Source organism: Drosophila teissieri, chromosome 3R (assembly GCF_016746235.2).
Source record: "Drosophila teissieri strain GT53w chromosome 3R, Prin_Dtei_1.1, whole genome shotgun sequence".
In the NCBI taxonomy this organism is placed as follows: Eukaryota; Metazoa; Arthropoda; class Insecta; order Diptera; family Drosophilidae; genus Drosophila; species Drosophila teissieri.
Window position 1 is genome coordinate 10,963,690 of NC_053032.1, and position 20,971 is coordinate 10,984,660.

Here is a 20,971-nt window from a genome sequence, read left to right on the forward strand (position 1 = left end):
CGGGGGACTCCGCCGACATGAATAATCTGATAAAATTGCAGTCGCATCCTTTGCGGGCTGTCACCACTCTTGTATCTGCAGAAATGGAGGGTTGCGGTTGTTCGCTTTTGCGAAGATTGCTATCAGCTCCTCGACGGCACGTGACCTGGCCGGTGATGTTGATAATGATAGTGCCGATCGGTGGCTAATAATATGTTAAATGGCGTAATTGAAATTTAATATTTATCCAAGGGATTACAGGATAATCATTTGCGGCTCGCCAAAATGGCATTAAAGATAGCGGAGCGTGCGGCACCGCAGATAATTGAAGGACCAGACGCCCCTTAATTCGCTACTGTGAGAAACCTATAGATCATCAATCGGAACTTCTCACAGCATTTGTTTGCGGAAGTGATGCCTTCATAAAAAACAAACAAAGCGTGCGTTTTTATTGCTGCATTGGTTTGTATCTGTCCTCTAGAATAGCAACTTTGTTGATAAGATGTACCGGCAATCAACCCTTCTGGTACTGAAACCCCCTTTTGTTTTTGTTTTCCAGAAAGTATCGCCTTACAAATTCAATTTGGCGCGCTTCACTCAAGTGTACTCACATCCAGAAGGACGAAAAGACATTGTTGTGGCCAAGTTGAGCTGTAATTCAAGTAGTTGTCTCCTTTCCTTGGGGGAGTCCTTCGACCGTACTTATAGCTACTTCTCCCCCAGCGTTTTTAATAAGTCGCGGGCATTTAATAAGCTGGCTTAGGTTTTTAATAAGAAGTGGGTTATGCGACAGTCCCGATTCCGATCCCGATCCCGACTCGTCCAGCTGTCAGGACAGCGGTTCGGCCTTCCCCATCCTGTCCAGCAAATGTCAACTAGCAACGGCTGCGTCTGTCACGCGGTCATCGATACTCTCCTTAGGAGCGGGGGCGTCGGTTGTCGGCCCAATTGCACTCGCAGATGTCCCACGTACTCCAGTTCCAGTTCCAGGACACTACAGTTCCCACTAAGTCATGGCACATCATAGAATCCATAGAGTCCACGGCAGTTGTGGTCATATCAATAGGGGGTTTTATTCACAAGATAAAGGAGCCTCTCCGTAAACCTTGTAACCAAAAATGAATAAAAAAGGAAAGAGTGTAAAATATATGTATGCAAATGTAAATTGACAAGTCAAAGTGCCTATGCAAGAATTTTGCTTCAGTTCCGACTATTAGGCGATTATTGATAGATATAGACATATGTGTATGTATGTATGTACTTAAATCCAGTTATTTTTAATACCGCTCAGCTTTAGATCATTTATTAATTTATAATGAGAGGTAATTTATTCATAGATACCATTAGTTTCATGGCCCATCCAATCATAACAAACATCTTGGTTTTAGGATAGTTTAAGGTGCGGAACATTTTTATAATTCTCGGTACTTAAGTTTAAATTCACTTAAATAAGGAAAGGGATGAGGTTTTTCTTACAATCTAACCCCAGTATTTTTTACTTTTTTGTTTTTATATTCTAAAAAGGATCAAAGTTAAGAAAGCCTAATGACAATTATTTGTTAGTCATCTCTGATTGACACGCAGCCCCCATCCAGTTGACCCAAGTTGGCCAGCTCATTTTAGCCGGCAAGGCATCTAATATGACCGATTGGCATTAACATGTTGAATGACTTGAGTGGCAGCATAAAAGCAAAGCGCAGCCCAAACCAGGAGAAGCCCCATCGGTGCAGCCCGAAAAGTATTTCATTGATTTTAGAAGCCTCGCCAATTCACAGCGGAATACAGAGCGGCGAAGGCAAAAGAAATGGAATGAAATGAAATGAAATGTACTCGAACAAGAAGTGCACAACGAAAATGAGTGAAATTTGCTTAGCTGGTTGCTGGTGGCAACGTGGGAAGCGCAGGGAGGGATGGGCAGCATCATGTCCTGCCATTGTTTGTCAATTGAAATACGCAAAACAAACATTAGCTACCAATGAGCCCTCTGGCAAACAATTCCACGTGCGATGATAAGGTGGTTGATGGGCTGGTGTGATAACAGGTCCTTCAGAGAGGGGTGCTCGAATATATTTACCCTGCAGCTTAATTTGTAGCAAATCTCGAACTCGGCTGCGGTCAATCGAGAGAAGGGAAGCAGTTTGATCAGCTGACACCTGAACGCACCACCTGAGAGGAATCCGCCTAATTGTTATTGATACCCGGGGATTGCCTGGCTACCAGCTACCAGCTCGAGAAGCGGATCCTAATCCATTCTGACAATCGGCAGCAGAGACAGGCTCATGTCCTTAGCCAAGTTGTTGACATGAAACCGATACCCAACCGAAGTAAAAAATGAAAACGGGTTCGGATCTGATCAGACTGTGGATCTGATTTTAACACACACGACGCTGGCTGGGCTTGACCTGAAATTCCCATCGATAAGGTAAGGCGATATGGGGGATATAGCTCGATACCTATGCGATCACTGCCGATCAAGCCTTTGCACTCAACTGATTTTGCCGATTGGCGAATTCGATTTCGGGCGTGTGAACCTTCTCGATTGCCAGGGGATCGATCCGAATTGGGGACTCTAATCTACACTGCATGTAATGTCGTAGCTAAATATAGCCGGGTTGGGCCTAACAAATGTATTTCATAATTTCCCTTTGCTTTTCCATCTGGCCTGTGATTTAGTCCCTGCTTTTTCTGCTGCAACCACAAATCGAACTATCAAATAACATTCAAACTATTCACGATTGTCGGCCCGGCGACAAGAGCATCGATCGATAGGCATTCGTCATTGGCCGGGCTACAACTGAGAATCAGCACCGGAGATAGAGATACAAAGATACTCGCAACAGAAGCAGATACACACGGCCAGATACCCAGACGCAAGCTACAGAAGCAGTCAGGGGGTTGCCGGCCGACTTGGCCCGATGGACTGCCTCACTTAACCACGAAACAATGAAGCGAAGGAAGCAGAATGCCGACGAAGACGATCAATGGTTGGCAAGTCCGTTCCAACTGCCCCTCCCTCAGCCGCCCCGGAGACCCTTTGCACTGGGAGAAAATTGCTAGTTTAAAGTGGGAGATTCCTATGGTGATTATAGGATGTTACTATATTAACGCGTCCATAAAAATGGAGCATACTTTATAATATTGTTCTAATAGTACTTTTGGTGTATGTTGCAATGTTGTTACAGTACTTTTTTGTTATAACCAAATAGGCTTAAGCGTTTCTAGTTGGTGGCTGTTGGATAGCATTACAGTGACTAAAATTGATCTCATAGCTATATTGTAGGATACCCGTTGGGTTGTAATCCTGGAAAGAATTAAACGGCAGTCTGCGGTTGTGAATATATCGAGACTGTAGGGGTAAGGAACATCATGTAGTAATGAAATACGGATACTGATCTTTAAATTGAAGCCAATATTTTTGGGACTGTCGTTGGGATACATTCTAGATACCATTCAGCTTGTTAATGTGTATATTTTTTAAAGTGTACCTTTTTTCTCCCCGTCTCATTGGTATCTGGTGTCGAGCTGTAAAGATATTGGGTGACAAATAAAAACTACTGAAAACTGCTGCCGATGTAGCTGGCCACGTATGAATGGGCCTGAAACTCGGACTGGGCGGGATCGGCGGCGGAGGAGGGTGGCTTTGGCTATGGATGAGGATGTGGATGTGGATGTGGACGTGGAAGCAGCAGAGGGGTAGTAGCCGCAAAAGCCGGCAGACGGAGCGCATTGGTTGGCCGACAACGATGACGGCAGCGTTGTTGTGGTGGTGGATGGATGGATCTCTGGAGTGGGCATGGGATATAGTGCGGTGTGGCTTGGTATGGGTATGGGTATGGTATGGTATGGTATGGTTTGGTATCGGTTCGGTAAGGGAGGGGTGCTTTGAGCAAGGGTCTCGAGTGTGTAGTGCTGCGTACTTGTGTCATTATATCCGACTGAAAGTGTGAGTGCGAGCGAGATTGTTGCCGTTGTCTTTTGCGCCCTTTGTCGCTTGTTTATAATTAAGTAAGTATGTTTTTTGCGCCCTGCCTTTTCCTCTGTAGTTGTCGCTTTGCTGCCGCTCTGCCAATCCGATATATCAGTCGATTTTGGGCCGAGGTGCCTCGAACTGAAACTGACAATTAGTCGCCGTCTTATGCTCCTCGCCAAAAGTCGCTTCTTGCCCCGCACTCAACTCGAAAACTCAAAACTTGCACAACGGCACCATATAAATTTCTAATTCGAGAACAACGATCGTGTGATATTATTGTCGCGTTGAAGGCAGTCTTAAATCAAATACTAAATCTTCGAAAAAAAAGTTACAAACAAATTTTGCAAGAAAACGTTGAAATTCTATCGGTGATCTTGGTATCATGCCATTTGTGGATCTATTCAGAAGGTGAAAATGGTTAAGAGTGCAAGTGTTATTAAGAAACGAAACAAACAACATAAAATCGGAAACAAATATATTTTAAATGTCTATTGCTGAATATAAAATGTTTTTAAAATAACAAATAAAAAACAAATGGAATCAAACTAATCTAGTTCAAATCAAACCTGATAACTGCAACGATTTGTTAACTTTCTAACTAGCTAATAAAAATATTCTCACGAAGTTTGGGCTAGGATAGTGTAAATAAAAGTATAACTTTGCTTAAGATCATTTAGAGAATGTTTTCAATACAACTTATAGTTTTGATCTCATAAAAAAAGATTAGATAGTATATATGCTTAAATTGGTTAGTTATTTTTCCGTTTTGTCAGTTCAAAAGAGTTTAATTTTTTCAAAATGGATCTTATTATAATTTAAACATACATATTTTAGTCCTAGCAAAAAGGAAACTTAAAATAAAAAGACGCATTTTTTTAATCTTACAGCATTTCAATCAAAATGCAAACGTATACTAATTCTTATTCATCTATACAGCCAAATTGAAATCCATATTTCTTCTTTTATATTCAGAGAAGAACAACCTACAGTTTAGAGTTCAAACTGACAAAAAATATTTGAATGTTTCTTTCTTTATTTATTTTCGACGTTAAAACTTTGAATTTATGAACTATTTACTTTTGCGGATTTTTACAAGTTCGAGAATTGGTTACTTTTTAATACAAATTTCCTAAAATGAAAATAAAGCATATTAGAAAACAATTTACCCATATTGTTCCGTCCTCGCCTTGCAGCTGGAAATTAACGCATCAAGATGAAGCGTAGAAAAAGCAGAAACAAATGCGCGACTGCTGAACCCAAACGTTCCAGAACTGGAGTCATGTCATGGGATTGTTATATAAGGGTTCCAAACTCCTGAACACAATTCTGGGTGAGTGAAGCAGAAGCACCTTTGCACAGATATGCAGATACAGCGCATATGGCGACACACAGATGGGAAATCGCGAGCCGAGAGAGCAAAGCAAATGGCGGCGGCACTTGTATTGCTCTCGATTTGTATATTTGTGTGTGTCTTGAGGGGCGGAGCCAGTGCACAGTGGTTGTCATGGGACGGAAATGTATCCATGAGATACGCGCTGTAGTCGAGCATCTCTGGCGTACTTCCAGTGATTTTGACGATGTTTTTTTGGCTGCGCAGATTCCCTGGAAGATCAAGAGGGTGGAGCTATGTACATATCGTGCGATGTCTCAAACGGCGGTCCTGTGGAACCAGAGACGGGCTATGTGCCCAACAATCCCCTGTTCGGCTTGGCGCTGGACAGCCCGCAGGTGAGTCCTGGAATCCTTTTTGATTTCGCATCAATGTCTCCGCAAATCTCTGAGCGTTCGGTTGTGCTTGTTTCGTGGCAAGAAGTTAGCTGAAATCTGTGATATACCTGACCAGGAGATTAAACTCAATACATAAATTGTGGCTATTTAAACTTGCTATATCGGTAACAAAAAAAAGCAGACAGTTTTCTACTAACTAAGAAGTTTATCATTTGTATACAACAATTTGTTTCAATAAACCTCTCTTGTTGTGGTTTTCAAATTATTTTATTAAATTTTCAACCGATACCGTTTAGTCGATCAGAAAGTTTACTAAGTTAAATTCCTTCTAGAGAAGTGCATTTTTGTGTAATATTCAGTAAACGTAATTTTAAAATAATACAATTTCAATTTACATAATATTACAATTGAGTAAAAATATTTTAGTTATTTATTAAAATTAGCTGCATTTATTTCATAACCGGTTTCAATCTCCATTTCCGTTTCCGCTCGTGCAGCAAGAGTGCGCCGCTTCCTGCGTCGGCTGCTTATCCTGCCAGGGCAACACCGCCCTGCCCATCTCCTCGCTCACCAGCAGCGACTTCGACTGCGGCGGCTGTTTCGATCCGACGATTGGAGTGGGCGTGGGCATCGGTGGCGGCCACATTCAGATCAGCACCACACCGCCGGCGAGCAGCGGCAACGGAAGCAGCAACAACGGTGCCGGAGGAGGCTCCTCAGGAAATCACGGCTACTGGAGCACCGACGAGATGGCTTCCACGTTTCCCGGTCTGCCGCCGCTGGACATCGATCCACTACCCAGCCTGTTTCCCTTCTCGCCCTGCGGCGCATCCTACAACTTTGCCGCCGGCAATCCGCACCAGGCCGCCTCGCTCTCCTACACAGTGCATCCCCACCAGATGCTCATCTCGCCGAACTCCCACAACCACGCCCAGATGCACTCGCAGCACCAGCAACATCAGCAGCACCAGCAATCCCAGGTCCAGGCATCGCACGTGGGCAACTCGCTCCTCCAAAGCAGTGTTGGCAACAATATCGGCAGTAATGGTAGTTCTGGCGTGGCTAACCCTGCCAGTTGCTACTATGAAACCAGTGCTGGAACGGCTCCACCACCTCCTCCTCCGGCGGCAGCCATGTATCCCAGCATGAGCGTGAACGTCAGCATGAACATGACCATGCACCATGGCTACGGGGCCGGGGATGCCGGCGGAGTGCCGATGCAGTGCTCCCAGATGAACTGGACGCCACCCAGCAACTCCTCCTCGGCGGCAGCAGCAGCGGCGGCGGTAAATGTGCTATACCCACCGCTCCTGAGTCCCGGTCACTATCCCGCCTCGGCCACATACTCCTTCACGGCGGATTTCCGGGCACCGGCTCCCACGGGTCTGGGTTCCCTGCCGCCGCTGACGGTGGGCGAAAAGGAGTCGCCATCGCCGCCGGCCAACTCCTCCTTGGCTGGCTACTACCCTACGGGGGTGAGCAATCAGGGATACACACCGCCCCACAAAAGTCCCAGCAGCTATCAAGCAGCCGCCCTGGGCTTGAGTCTTTCCGCCTTCGAGGACGAGGAGGATAGCAACGAGGATCTGGACGGGGATGAGGGCAGCAGTGGCGGCGAGATGAAACCCAATCTGTGCCGGCTCTGCGGGAAGACATATGCTCGGCCCAGCACGCTCAAGACCCATCTGCGGACCCATTCCGGCGAAAGACCCTATCGATGCCCCGACTGCAACAAAAGCTTCTCGCAGGCCGCCAACCTGACGGCCCACGTACGCACACACACCGGCCAGAAGCCGTTCCGCTGCCCCATCTGCGACCGGAGATTCTCGCAGAGCTCCAGCGTCACCACGCACATGCGCACCCACTCCGGCGAGCGCCCGTACCGCTGCTCCTCCTGCAAGAAGTCCTTCTCCGACAGCAGCACCCTCACCAAGCACCTGCGAATCCACAGTGGCGAGAAGCCCTACCAGTGCAAGCTCTGCCTGCTCAGGTGAGTCCGGGATGGGGACTTACACCTCCCACATTACTAAATGAAGGACATGGTTTTGCTGCGCTTTAGTGACCCCTTGAAGTCTTCAAGATAGCTGAAGTATAAAAATGTCAATTGTTTCACTGATTCTTTTCTAAACTACAAATGAAAACCAAAAGGAATGTAGATTTCAAAGGTTTTCCACTTTATGAAGGCAACATAACGTATTTGAATAAATAATAAATGTTACTAAGAAGCAATGCTAAAGATTCAAATTAACCTTTAACGACTGAATTTGTATATCAGTTCGCCTTTTTGTAACAATGGATTAAGCCACCAATCAGCAGTCGTGGAAGGACATCGAGTTATGCATCGAGTTAATTGCTTTTTTTCTGTCCACAGATTCTCGCAGTCGGGAAACTTGAATCGGCACATGCGCGTCCACGGCAACAACAACACCAGCAATGGCAGCAATGGGGGAACCGGAGTTGGAGGAGAGTCCTCCGGCAGCGGAAGCGGGGGTGGCAACAGCCTCCTCACATGACAAAAGCCAAGGAGTGCAGGAGGTTTCCAGCATTACCACCCCCCGCACACCCACCACATGCACCACCAGCACCACCATCATCACCACGCCCACATGGGTAACTACGACTACGGGAACTACAGCATCGGCGATTACACTCCACCCGGAGCCACACAAAACTATTCAGGGTATTATTTCTGCGCACTCAACAAGGCGCCCAAGTTCGAACGATTCTACTAGGGCCTGAAAGCTGAGGGATCCCATCCAGATGAGGAATCAAAACGGAGGAACACTCAGTGAATTATCCGGGGCTTGTAGCTCTATCGTTGATAATCCAATAATGTATGCCATAATTAATATTGCTGTAGACAAATAATTTGGGTTCCTGATAAATTAACACCTAATTGAACCTAATGATGTAATACTCATACCCCTGATCCGCACCCAAATGCAGTTTAAAATGCTCAAACAATACAAATCTGATAAATCGCGGAGAATCGAACAAACGTAGGCCTAAGAGCTGCACTGTACATACTTATACATACTATATTTATTATAATCGCCTAGCCTAATATGCATTGATTCCAAGTTAGTTCATCCATAAAATAAGGTAGTTGAAAACACGCATAAATCTATTCCAAATTAGCCAACGAAATAGGATTTAAGTCGGATATGAGTACGATTCATAAGACCAACCAACACAGCAGCACCCAAAACGAGAATAATTAAATCGGAATTGCCAAGGCATAAAACACATAAACACCTGTACACGAATATAGTTATCCTAAGCTTAAATTAGATATAGATGTAAGACAGGTGCTTTGATTTAAGCCAATTTTTGAGTATATCAAGAAAATTAATAAATAATATATGAAATTTAAATACAATAACTGATTGATTTACGACTTTCCGAAATCCGTTTACCATTTGCCTTCCTTTAATTTATACACAAAAACAAATTTGTACAATAACAATTGAAAAATTCTATAATTTAAGAAAGGAAATTACACAGCTGGGCATTCAAACAATATTATCAACTAGGTAAACGGCTTCCGTGTCGCCTCCGCAGACCAGACGACTTCCATGGACATCGAAGGAGTTAATGGACTTGCGAATGTTACTCAGAACTCCCTCCACATCGACCAGGGAGCGAACACGGTCGCCCGACAACCAGGGACTGTGTCCGTCCTTGTTGGAGTCGCATCCGAGAACTTTGTTCTCTGACCACATCCACACCTCGCCACCCTCTGCGGCGGTGAACAGTTTGCTGGGATCCTTTCGGTGAAAGCCTATCTCATTGATAGGACTTTTGTGGGCGCTTAGATAGGAGGCGGGATAGTTGAGGTTTCGCATATCCCAGACGGTGATGGAACCCTCTTCGCTGCCGCAAAGTAGGATATGTTGCTGCATGGGATGCGTTGCAAGGGACGAGACAAAGTTCGACGACTTGTCATCCTGGGAGGCCACCATAAAAGTGGTCTTCGGCTGCGCTTCAGTGGCCACTCGAGCGTCCAGCATTCTGATAACGCCCATTCTATTGGCGGTCACCAATTCCTGCTGGCTGATATAGCAAATGGAAAACAGCGCCATGCTGTCCGCCTCAATGTGTCGCTTCACCTGGCGCACATTTCCCACGGAGACGACGCTCACGCACCCATCCTCGCCGGCGGTGGCGATATCAGTGCCGTAAACAGAGAGGTCGGTGCAAGGAGCCGGCTCCTGGCTACGTTGGAAGCAGTGCAGCCTTTCAGATCGGGACGTACGTTGCATCTGATCCTCCTCCACGGCTCGATGGACATTAAACACGCTGAGATGTCCTTGTTTGATATTAATAATAGAGGTATTTATTTAGCTGAGTTCATGACTGCTCCAATCTAAAACTAACCATCGGCACAGCTCACAGCTAGCGTGTCCTTGTCCACGAACTCCATGGCGGTCACATCGTCCTCCATTCTCACCTTGTCCATGCAGCGCGGCATCTGGTCGACATCCGAATCCGTGGCGGTGGCATATTGATTCGATTGCAGCCGCCAGAGGCGCACGAAGTTCTGGTCCATGTCCCAGCTTCCAGTGACAAACCTTTCGCTCTGCTGCAGTTGCTCCGGCAGCCAGCGCACTTTGGCCACTTTCTCGGATATGTAGTGCGTGGAAACGTTTGCAAAGGACATATTTTTCTTGGAATTTGCAGAGGTTTCGCGATGTAAACAAAATAATGCGGCTTTCAAGTGAAGTGTGACCAAAGCAAGATAATGGCTTTGCAACTGAGCGGGAAAATCAATTTGGTATCTATAGTTTCGGCAGGGCTGGATACAAAAATACCAAATAATTTCGAAAATTTAGTTTTGCTTAAAATATACGAGTGCTAAGTATATTCCAATAATATGCTTAAAACATTAGCTGAAAAAGTCAAACGCAGTATTTAGATCGTCACAGTATTTCTACATACTGAGGTATTTTTGAGTGCATACCCCTCTATGTTTTTGGCGGGAAATAATAGTAAACAAAGCATTAAAGACAACGGACAAGCAACGCGGGTTATGGAAAAATATCTTATAAAAATGCCCATTAAATCAAAGGCAAATGAAGTTCCTAAAGAGGTAGGTTATATTCACAGTTTAAAATATGTATATGTATGTAAAAATGTATTTGTAGGAGAAGGCGGTCGTCAAAAAAGGGACTCCCAAAATGACAGGCAGAGTAACAAAAAAGGATACTCCAAAAGAGGTTTGCATTTGCTTATTATTCATTTATATTTCTCGCAAGTTTTTCCGTTTTTTCTACTAGTGTATAAATAATATAATATATATATAATAGTATAATAAGGGCTTAAACACCTAGCCTTTTGTTCTATTTAAAACTAACAATCTTTGTCCGCGGGTTGAAGCAATGAAAACTATGTTATTATGTTATTATAACTGATTATATCCCGCAGTTGAAAGACAAGGAAAATGATGGAGAAGATAATACTCCGAAGCAAACGAAAGGAAGACCTGGTAGGCCGGCTGCCAAGCGAAAGAATCTGGATACCCCAGATGCGGTAAGAAAATAATGGTTAATTATTTATTACATATTGAGATGAACATGTTAATGCCTATATAGAAAGCTGAGAAGGTAGCGACGGAGGAAGAAAACCCGCCCAAGCGCCGGAGTTCCAGGCTGACCAGAAGCACTCGTTCAATGGCAGAGGATGGGTCGCCATCGCCGGAAAAGGAGAAGCCCGAAAAGCTGCCCTTTATTAAGTACAAGGGTGCAATTAAGTACTACACGGAGAACCAGGATATTGCTGCATCTGCTGACGATGTTTTGTAAGTCACAAGACTTATCTTGTTCCTCGAATACCAGATATCCCATTTGCTATATAATAATGTGCATAACAATTCGTAACGCAGGCAATGGGTGGAAAAACAGAAAGATGAGGTAGTGCCTATGGCCTTTGACATGGAGTGGCCCTTCTCTTTCCAAACCGGACCTGGCAAGTCTGCCGTCATCCAGATATGCGTGGATGAAAAGTGCTGCTACATATACCAGCTGACTAATCTCAAGAAACTGCCCGCGGTCCTGGTGGCCCTTATCAATCATCCCAAAGTGCGACTGCATGGCGTGAACATAAAGAAGTTAGTAATACTCGCACAGAGGAAAAAACCATTTAGATAAATCGAATCAATTATTTTCCAGCGATTTCCGAAAGCTGGCACGTGACTTCCCCGAGGTTTCCGCTGAACCTCTGATAGAGAAATGCGTAGACTTGGGTCTTTGGTGCAATGAGGTCTGTGAGACCGGCGGGCGCTGGAGCTTGGAGCGATTAACCAACTTTATAGCCAAGAAGGCAATGGACAAAAGCAAGAAGGTGCGCATGAGCAAGTGGCATGTAATTCCGCTGGACGAGAATCAACTGATGTACGCTGCCATCGATGTCTATGTAAGTTAATATTTCTTTTTCCAAACAAATTTGTTTAATTCGCAGTCTTATATCAGATTGGTCAGGTTATCTATCGTGAATTGGAACGGCGCGAAAAGGTCAAGACTAAAAATGAAGAAGAGTTCAAGGAAAATAACGGAGAGGCTGCCTTTAAAGCAATGAAAACATTGGGAGAGACATTTCTGACCAAGATCAACGAGGTGACTCTGTAAGCTTTTCTTATACCTTTCAGAGAGGCCATCTAATGTTTACGTTCTTTTTAAAAGTTTCCGCTTTTTTGCATTTATTTTCGGGAGTTTTTCTTAGTTTAATTTGTTCTCAACGTGCAGAAAAATACTTGTTAAATTTAATATTACTTACCAAATCGATTATTGATTAGGACTAACACGTATATAAATGTTTTTACCTAAATGTACAAATTATAAACACATTTTGATGCAATGACTTGGATCGGAACAAAATTTTACTAGTACTATACATTTTCCTTGAATTATTTACCGATCCTAGTTTTTTTTCAAATTCCCTTAAAAATTAGATTAGGATTATATAGTTCTCTACATTTTTCAACTTGCAATAAATTTTAATTTTGTAAATTCGCATTAAACACTTTTAAACACTTAATGAACACAGTTGGAGCTGCCCGTGGAGGCCTCACTTGAATTGCGGTCGCCGGGTGCCGATGGCCTCCAATTTCCGCTTCAGCAGATCGTTGTCCAGGTCGATCTGGCGCTGATACTTCTTCCGGTTAACAGCAGCGCTGGAGAGACGTGGCGCTGGAGGTGGCTGTCGCTGGAGGAAATTGATAAGGATAAGGTTTAATATTGGACAGGAATTCTATATGAGGTACTCACCTTCTCCGGGCCATTGATCTTAATGCTGCTGGTGCTCGCCTTGATTGTCGCCGTGGGCTTCACAGTCATCATCTTGCGCAGAAGAATCTGATTCTGGCGCTCGATCTCGCGCACTTGGGGATTCGTAAAACTGTAGCTCTTGCGCCCAAGGTTTTTATAGCTACGTTTGCAAAAGGATAGTTTTTATAGTTTTTCAAATGTTGTAAGCTACTCACTTCATCTTATCATTAGAGCAGCGGGAACGCGACACATTGATTTGATACTCGCAACCATCGCTGTTCAAGCTGCTTGGAGTTCCGCTAACCGCTCGCCTGTGGAACTCCGGCGGTTTGCGCTGTTGTGGATGTCTCATGAGTCCGTCGCCCTGGCCGCATTCGTCCACGAGGTAGCCTTCGCCCATGCCCATTCCCATTCCCATGCCCAAGCCGACGTCCGGTGTCAGTCCATGGGGCAACTCCTGACCCATCTCCAGTTCCTGCTCGTGTTCGATTAAATCCGATTCCGAGGGACATCTGCATTTGGGTCTGAGTAGCTTGGAAGGTCGCGTCGTGACAAGCGCTTCCTGAGAACGCTGCATCCGCATTCTCATGGGGGGAACTCCTCCACCCAAGCTTCTGGCACTGGTCATAATCGATTCCGTCATCGATGCCATCTCGGATTCAGTGTCCTCGCGTCTGCTACTACGTTGCTGCATCATCTCCGTGGCCATGGCAAGCTGCTCGAAGGCTTGGCTATTTGGTGCTCCTCCATTGATCTGGAACGACTTCATGATCATCTCCGACATCTGGGTCATTTGCTGCTCCAGGTACCGAACCCTCGCTAGATCGGGCTGTGCTGTTGGCAACGAATCACAACTATTTAAAAGTTCATTAAGGTTTTCCATGGGTTCCTCCATTTGATCCACTTCCGGTTCTTCCTCCTCTTTTAGCGATTCCGGCTCCTTTGCAGTAACTGGTTGCTGTGGGTGGATTTGTAATTATTACTAGTTCGATATAAACTAATCCATCAACTTGCGTGCTTTCGTAATCTAGGAGACTCCGCCAAGGTGATATCCGTTTCGTCTCCTGCTACACACATGGTGGCCACACTGTGCTCACTGCTGTTGTCACTGGCATCCACCAACGAAACAATGTCCTCCTGGTGCAGCGGAACCTTTTCCTGGACCAGCTTTTTGCACACAGCTGTTACAATTGGTTCATCCTCCTCCAGTTGCTCCACTTCAACATCCGTGCCCTCGTCCTCATCGTTGTCCTCGGCGGACTGACGACCCATGGATCCATCGCTTTGGGCGTCGTCTTCGTCTCCTGGAATTTCTTCCTCCTCCTCTTCGACTTCTTCGACTTCAGCATCCTCGTCATCATCCTCGTCCTCATCATCGTCCTCGTCCTCATCCTCGTCCTCATCCTTAACCCGGGAATGGGCACTGCCTGGCATAAGAGTGCGCACCGAGGGCGTCTCATCCTCCATAGGCGTGTCCATTCGCAGACTTAGTTGATTTACCTCGGCTACCGTTTTGGTGATGACCACTTGGCTTTCGTCCTCTGAGGAGGAACTCAGGTAGGACACCATTCGGGGGGCCAACTGGCGACGAGCGTGTGGCTGTGGGCGCGATGCAGGTTGCGGATTAAGGCTAAACTCGGAAATAGTCAGCTCCTGGAGAGGAGGACTTACGTTGCCGCGAAGAAACTCGGCTTCCGCATCGCTTTCGCTTTGGGTGTCGCTCTCCTCCAGGAGAGCCTCACTTGGATTTGACTCCTCTATCTCAACATTCGCAGCCTCTTCTTCCTCCACCTCCTCCTCCTCCTGATCATCCACCTCAGACTGCGAGTCCTCCTCGAAGGACTCCTCTGCATAGGACTCTTCATCAGAGCGTTCTCCAGCCTCCGACATCCTGTGAGCGTATCCTTTGTCGGTTTTCAAATTAAGTTCCGTTCGTCGTTTGGGGTGTATTTTGTTTTTTGGGGATAATCGTTGTCACACGTGTGTTTTTCTGTAGTTTGTACTGAGAACTGCCGAAACTCCTAAGGTGCTCAAACTTTGAATTTTGATTCCAGCCTGAGTTGTTGCTATTTGTTCACTGAGTTCGATTTCCAGCCATTTCGACGCGCTCTTATGATTGACACCTGGGCCCCCACGTTGGGGCAGGTGCTCCTCCGTCTCCGGTCTACCCCAAGTGGAAAAAACTGGGCGCATTCCACGCTTCTCGGCTCAACTTTGACTCCTTGGTTGCCTTGCGGTGGCGCTGCCAACCGTCGACTGGAGCTCAGGTGAGCGGAGTCCGCATGCCCACCACCCCCGCGGCCAAGCACCCACCACTTGACACCTGGGAATTTATTTATTCTAGCCAGCGGTTGTCCTGGACAACAGAGCAGGCGCAGGCGGTTTGTTGTTGGTTGCCTCAGCAGCACTTGCCGGCTTTTGTTGGGTTAATTATGAATAACACTGAATAAATTACTCAAAGGGGAGACACCACTATATATTTATATAGGTGAAAGTTTTGAAACAACACAATAGTTATTCAGCTCTATTTGCTTGTGGATATCATACATTTACAGAAGTTAAAATAATCAAGGTATACAATTACTAGTAAGGCGCACGCTTTTATCAGAAAATTATCTAAATATACATATAGCTCACTTATTCTTTAGGAACCAATCAAAAGCTGTTTTCTCGGATTTATAAAATATATAATATCAATCCCCCTTTTTTCCCGAAACCATTATACTTTTATTCATTTTTTACAGAATTACAAGTTTTAAGCCCAACGATTCATAAGCAAAGTGGCTAGAAAGTTTAGAAATATACCTAAAACAGTTGTATAATTTAAATCCTAATTTTATATTTTCTTTAAGAGTGACTTTACAATAAAGTTGTTAAAAAAAGTGTAACTATGTGCAACAAACTTTAAATAATTAAGATTTATTCATAATAACAAAAATATTAGAAAATTTAAGATTTACTTTAACAACACTTAGTAAACTACAAAAGAATTTCTTCCTATAAATTTTGAAATATCTTAAAAAAATAAAAACCCCCCAAAGCTCCACGTGACGCCGCCTCTGTGGGCAGGAACTTGCGCTCCAGCACTTTCTCTCTCTCGCTCAACAGCTCCGTTCTTGGGGAATTTTCTCTCAGTGCCTCTCCCGAAATCTGACAGTTGAATGAAAGGCGAAGCGGCGTCGAGATCCGCCGCCTGCCAGTTTCAAATTGTAAATATTGCGAGCGGCGATGGCAGCGCTCCCAAATCGGTGCTCCAAATCCTCTCCAGAGTCATGTGTCCATGCAGTGCGCATGGGCGCAGAGAGTGGGCCCCTCGTGGGGGCGATTCCCCCTGGATTTACTCGCTTTGAGCGAAGCGGCTGCTGCTGGCCAGCGGGCAATTCATTTGGCCAAGAAGCTTCGTGGCGTGCGGGCGTGTAGCTGAGCCGGAAAATGCGCGCGTAAACCGTGATAGATGTGTGTGAAAATTGTGGCCCGCAACGGGAAAATTGGCAGAGCAAACCAGCAAGTGTGTAGCGTGCCATGTGCCTGTGTTTGTCGAGTGCGTGAATGAAGTGCCACGGAATCGTAGCGGAAATCGTTTGCTGGCCCATCGACTGGCCAGCCAGTGCGGGTAATTAGCCTGGCTAAGAAAAGGCAACAACTAGGCCAACTTAATAACCGGTGACAAGCCCTGCAATCGTCAACGGCTTTAAAAACGCTCACGAAAAACGAGTGGAACGCGCGGCGTGCACGCAATATGTGCTTGTGAAATCAGGCTTAAGAGTGAAATATGCGGCGTATACGCAATCTTGGCCAGCTTTAATAAATGCAACATACGGCGTATGCCAAGATACGCAAGCCAGGCAATCTTGGCAAGGCTGATTCCCCGCGTCGTTTAAGTTGTTTAATCAATAGAAAATAGTTTGGGGAAGTTTCACTTTTTGGCAGTCGCTCTAGCCTTTGTCCTTTGCATGCGTTAATGTTCCTTTGCAACAGTCGCCTAAGTAATTGCAAATTGCGTGCCGCAAGTTTACAAGTTATTTCCGTTTCCTCGCTCTCTCCCCCTCTCTTTTCCTCGCCCTATCTCCATCTCTCTTTTCGGGCTGCAGCAATTTGGCTAAGAGCTTGTGACGGTCGCGGGGGCTGCGGGGGCGGTTAGGTGGGTCAAAAGGCGCAGCCACACGACACCACACGGCAAACAGCCGCAGCCGCCAACCCACAACCTGCAACCTACAACCTGAAACCTCCGACTCGAACCACCAACCCGGCCAACAGCCGCAGTCAATGCGGCTAGACCAAGAGCTCTAGCTCCAGCTCCGGAATCCGAAAGTCTTGGCGTGGCTCAGCTTGGCCATGGGAGAAAGAAACACATCCGTTGCGACGCCAAATACCCTGTAATCACAAAGAGTATACAACAGTTGCAGTGTTTAAATCAGTCTCATCTTACGCATGTAACTTAGGCAATTTTAGAAATCCACTAAATAGCTACCATAACCAGATGAGTTGCCAAGTCAGTTTGAAAAAAGTTTGATTCCCCGCCGGATTTTTCATTCAATTTAAGATCCATATTTTGTTTATTTAGTTTTCTGCTAACTTCAGCAGGCTGATGGTTTTACTCAATCAAATTGTACGGTCAACATTTTTATGAGGGAAATGAATTTATTAAACTTATTATCATTTTAATTGATACATCCTACGTACAACAAACTTTTATTTTGCTCGCTGAATCATTTTGCGGTTGCGGCTCGAATGTTCAGTGAAAGCAAAACACGATATATGTATGTAGTTTACCATTTAAATAGACTTTTTACACAGATTTCAGTTTACTTTAACTATTACCCAAATGAAACGTGTACATTACGAATGGTTTTATTGCTTTTGTCATTTCTACGAAGTACTTTTCGAACAGATCCACTTTTTTCGTACATTCAAATTTAGTTTGGCTTAAAGTTTGGCTATTTTAATATATTTTTATGACTTGGCAGCTCAATAGCTGAGATTCCAGGGTATGCAGAACTTCGCCTTCGACTTGGAGTTAACCTTTCTCGTCGCCGCTCTATTTTTTTGCTTATCGATTTTCGACGGCTGACTGACGTCGGGACTTTGGGCCAAAACTCGAGCCGTGAGCCGGCTAATAATGCTCAGTAGGTCAGCGCCGCGGCAGTTTGAAGTGCGTTAGAAGCAACAGTGGCCAAAGGCGTGCTGAAACGAAACCGAAACCGAAAACTGGCACAGGCACAGCCCAGAAAGAGATGGGGCGACTTGTCGTGAGCGAGAGGGGAGTACGAACCGCTGGCGCTACTTGGGGCGTACAAAAATAGCAGCTTGGTAGCTGGTAGCTCACACACACAGACGCAGTGGCAACTTCAAACGCGCTTGGCCTACTTTTCTGGGTAATGGGCTTGGGACGTCAACTGCTCCTGCTCCTGTTCCTTGTCCTCCCGCAGCTCCATCTCCAGCTCCAGCTCCGTCCTAGCTCACTTGCTCCTCCTTGCCACAAACCACTTTCCAGAGCCCCGTCCACCGCAACCAAGTTAAATGAAGCACACTCACAAGGACACGGAGAAAACCATGAAACCAAATTGGGAAAAGCATTTTTAGTGTTTATCTTTATCTCCAGTGTTTTACTCATAATTGTCTAAAAACTGCATTATCTTAGTTTTTTACAAGATTCTAGGAGAATGTTTCTTTCTGAGATATGAACATGTGGCATATACTTTAGCAAATGATTGAATGTTTACAAGTTGAAAAAAAAGGAAATCATTAGAGCAGCTTAGCAATTAATTCAAAAGTTTTCCTACTTTGGAGTAGGTAAAGAACATTTGAGTTGCAACTCATTCGCCATGTTACTACATCAAGCGAATAGCTCGATTCCAGAAGCCAAACTTTTCTCCGTGTAAAACCAAGGGGGGTGGTACAACCAAAGCAAATGACCAAACCGAAGGCACAGAGTGAAAAGTTGCGGTGGCAGGGAGTGGGTAGTTGCGCGGGGAGAGGAGGAGGAGGCGGAGGCGAAGGACGGAGCTCTGGACTCAGAACAAGCGGCGTTAATCATACGCATCGTGCGCCAATCCGTGTCCTGCGAATGCAAAGTCAATCAGCGTTTAATTGACAGCGGCAGTCACTGCCAGATACGGCCAGCAGCCAGCAACCAGCAGCCAGCAACCAGCAGCCAGCATTGACCCGATCCCCGAAAACCGCCCATCGAGCGCACTCGGAAACAACAATTAAACCGGCAACCCACTGAACAGGATTTGGTTTCGGTTACGCTCCTGCGTCCTGCGTCCTGCTGCTGTGACGCAGGACATTAGTGCTCCAGAGTGGAGTGGAGGACTGCCCCCGAACAAAGTCCGCTGGGGAAGTATTTTTGATTAATGATTTCAGACAAAGGTTGGCGTGAGAACTGAGTGCACACGCTGTAAATTGGTGGGGATCAACCAATACGGAGTAGAAATATATTAATTATTTGTTAATATATTTTATATTTATATTTATTAATATACAAATATCAGGATTTTCCATAAATTATTAGTACAAATACATCTATTGCACGACTTCAACCTAAAACAGCCAAGATGAAAATGATATAGGATATACCATGCAATACGATATATAATTTTATTTAATATATTAAAAACAGCCTCATTTTTATAAACTCCACTGTAATTTTGTTTTTTTCAAACACAAACAAGTTTTTAAACTCTTTAAGTGATTTATTTTCTTTACTTCACAACTGCTTTTATTGCCATGCCATAAAAAAGAATATACATTTGAGTATAATCGAAAAATTGCACGGAATTGCAAAAATGGAATTTATTTGATAAAATATCATTGAATAGCGACAAAGAATGAACTAATTGCCCCAAAAAACTTTGTTGCTGAGTGGTTACACAGAATCAACATTTTCATTTCGACCACACGATTAGTTGTATTGGCTGTTCCTGACCAGAGAGCAAGCGGAAAACTGAAACACCCCCTGGGCGCCCCATCTTACCAAGGCTTCTTCCCCCCAATTATTAGCCATATGGCTGTCAGAGATTGGTGGCAGTTGCTGCGGCAGCTCGAAACTTATCGCTCGATTGCAGATTGTTTCTCGGCTGCCAAGACGGCGCCGCAAAGTATGCAGCACTAAGTAGTCGCAAGTTGGCCCCTCTTCCTTCGCTTCGTCCTTTCCTTCTTGAGCCCCATATCATGGCATTTTCCAATTAGAACTGCCTTTTGGCCTGGCCAAGAGGCGAACAGTTGTGGGGCGGGGCGGGGCGGGGTTGTGGGGTGAAGCGGGACTGGTGCCAAACATGCGTGGCACGTGAGCTGCAAAGGTAAAAACTTCTCGTTTCCATGTGCGTGTGTGTGCATGTAAATTACAAAATCGTGCAAAAAAGGTGGCATTAAAAAGGCAACAGGAGGCAAAAAAAATTAAAAAAACAACAGCCACCCAACACACCAATGAGAATTTTAAAAGAACATCGAGTTGTGCATACCCTAGCGGACCTGTTCAAACATTTATGTGGGCACAAAACAAAACAAAAATATCTTTCTAGCAGAAGGGTCACTTATTGGATTTGCAAAATAAAAAGGAGAAACGTGGGTAAAATACTTGTTGTTCCAACCAATTCCCCACTTTTATAGTATCAGTTGACATTCCACAAATCCTTAATATTTATTAAAATTACACAGAAACTAGCTATGAAGTTAAATAAAGTTTAATGAAGTTTAATTTTGTATACGTACGTATACAAAATTTTGGATTACACAAATCTTAGAAAACAATAAAACAAAACAGTGCATTGAAGAAATATCCCTTTTGCTCTATACAAAATCGCTCCTTTATTTAAAATATGAGTATGTTGCTTTCATCAGCAGCCTTATCCGGGTGTAAATTGATTAGAATGTGGTTAGCTTAAGACCTCATTTATATACCTCAAACGAGAGTATTGGCAAGGAACGCCGACTGCTATGCCTGGCAGGGCAGCAATTTAAATTCTCGCTTCACGCCCGTGTTACGCCTCTGTCACTTCCTTTTGTCCCCGCTCGCATTGCGTATACGCCG

At 44.9% G+C, this 20,971-nt stretch overlaps 5 protein-coding genes across 6 annotated transcripts in view; 3 read left to right on the top strand and 2 right to left on the bottom strand.

Moving 5' to 3' along the window:
- The first annotated feature begins 5,233 nt into the window (after positions 1-5,233).
- Positions 5,234-8,190, top strand: LOC122621649 (protein glass). The gene is made up of 4 exons (XM_043799590.1): positions 5,234-5,279; positions 5,547-5,677; positions 6,175-7,667; positions 8,049-8,190. The coding sequence occupies exons 1-4, from the start codon at positions 5,234-5,236 to the stop codon at positions 8,188-8,190; spliced, it is 1,812 nt and encodes a 603-aa protein (XP_043655525.1).
- A 923-nt stretch (positions 8,191-9,113) lies between these two features.
- On the bottom strand, positions 9,114-10,434 carry LOC122620993 (nucleoporin Nup43). Its single transcript, XM_043798705.1, has 2 exons — positions 10,055-10,434; positions 9,114-9,986 (listed from the first exon to the last, which is right to left on the bottom strand). The coding sequence occupies exons 1-2, from the start codon at positions 10,335-10,337 to the stop codon at positions 9,190-9,192; spliced, it is 1,080 nt and encodes a 359-aa protein (XP_043654640.1). The 5' UTR covers positions 10,338-10,434; the 3' UTR covers positions 9,114-9,189.
- Positions 10,435-10,640: 206 nt separating this feature from the next.
- Positions 10,641-12,549, top strand: LOC122619971 (Werner Syndrome-like exonuclease). Its single transcript, XM_043797211.1, has 7 exons — positions 10,641-10,766; positions 10,822-10,893; positions 11,102-11,206; positions 11,269-11,474; positions 11,559-11,783; positions 11,845-12,088; positions 12,145-12,549. The coding sequence occupies exons 1-7, from the start codon at positions 10,644-10,646 to the stop codon at positions 12,298-12,300; spliced, it is 1,131 nt and encodes a 376-aa protein (XP_043653146.1). The 5' UTR covers positions 10,641-10,643; the 3' UTR covers positions 12,301-12,549.
- An 84-nt stretch (positions 12,550-12,633) lies between these two features.
- LOC122619970 (protein hemingway) lies at positions 12,634-14,980 on the bottom strand. Its single transcript, XM_043797210.1, has 5 exons — positions 14,611-14,980; positions 13,954-14,538; positions 13,155-13,897; positions 12,940-13,099; positions 12,634-12,877 (listed from the first exon to the last, which is right to left on the bottom strand). The coding sequence occupies exons 1-5, from the start codon at positions 14,827-14,829 to the stop codon at positions 12,740-12,742; spliced, it is 1,845 nt and encodes a 614-aa protein (XP_043653145.1). The 5' UTR covers positions 14,830-14,980; the 3' UTR covers positions 12,634-12,739.
- A 1,386-nt stretch (positions 14,981-16,366) lies between these two features.
- Positions 16,367-20,971, top strand: part of LOC122619900 (patj homolog) — a 30,007-nt gene continuing 25,402 nt past the window's right edge. For both annotated transcript variants that reach the window (XM_043797108.1, XM_043797109.1), the window contains exon 1: positions 16,367-16,552. The gene's annotated coding sequence lies outside the window, so the exon portion shown is untranslated. The remainder of the gene's footprint in view (positions 16,553-20,971) is intronic.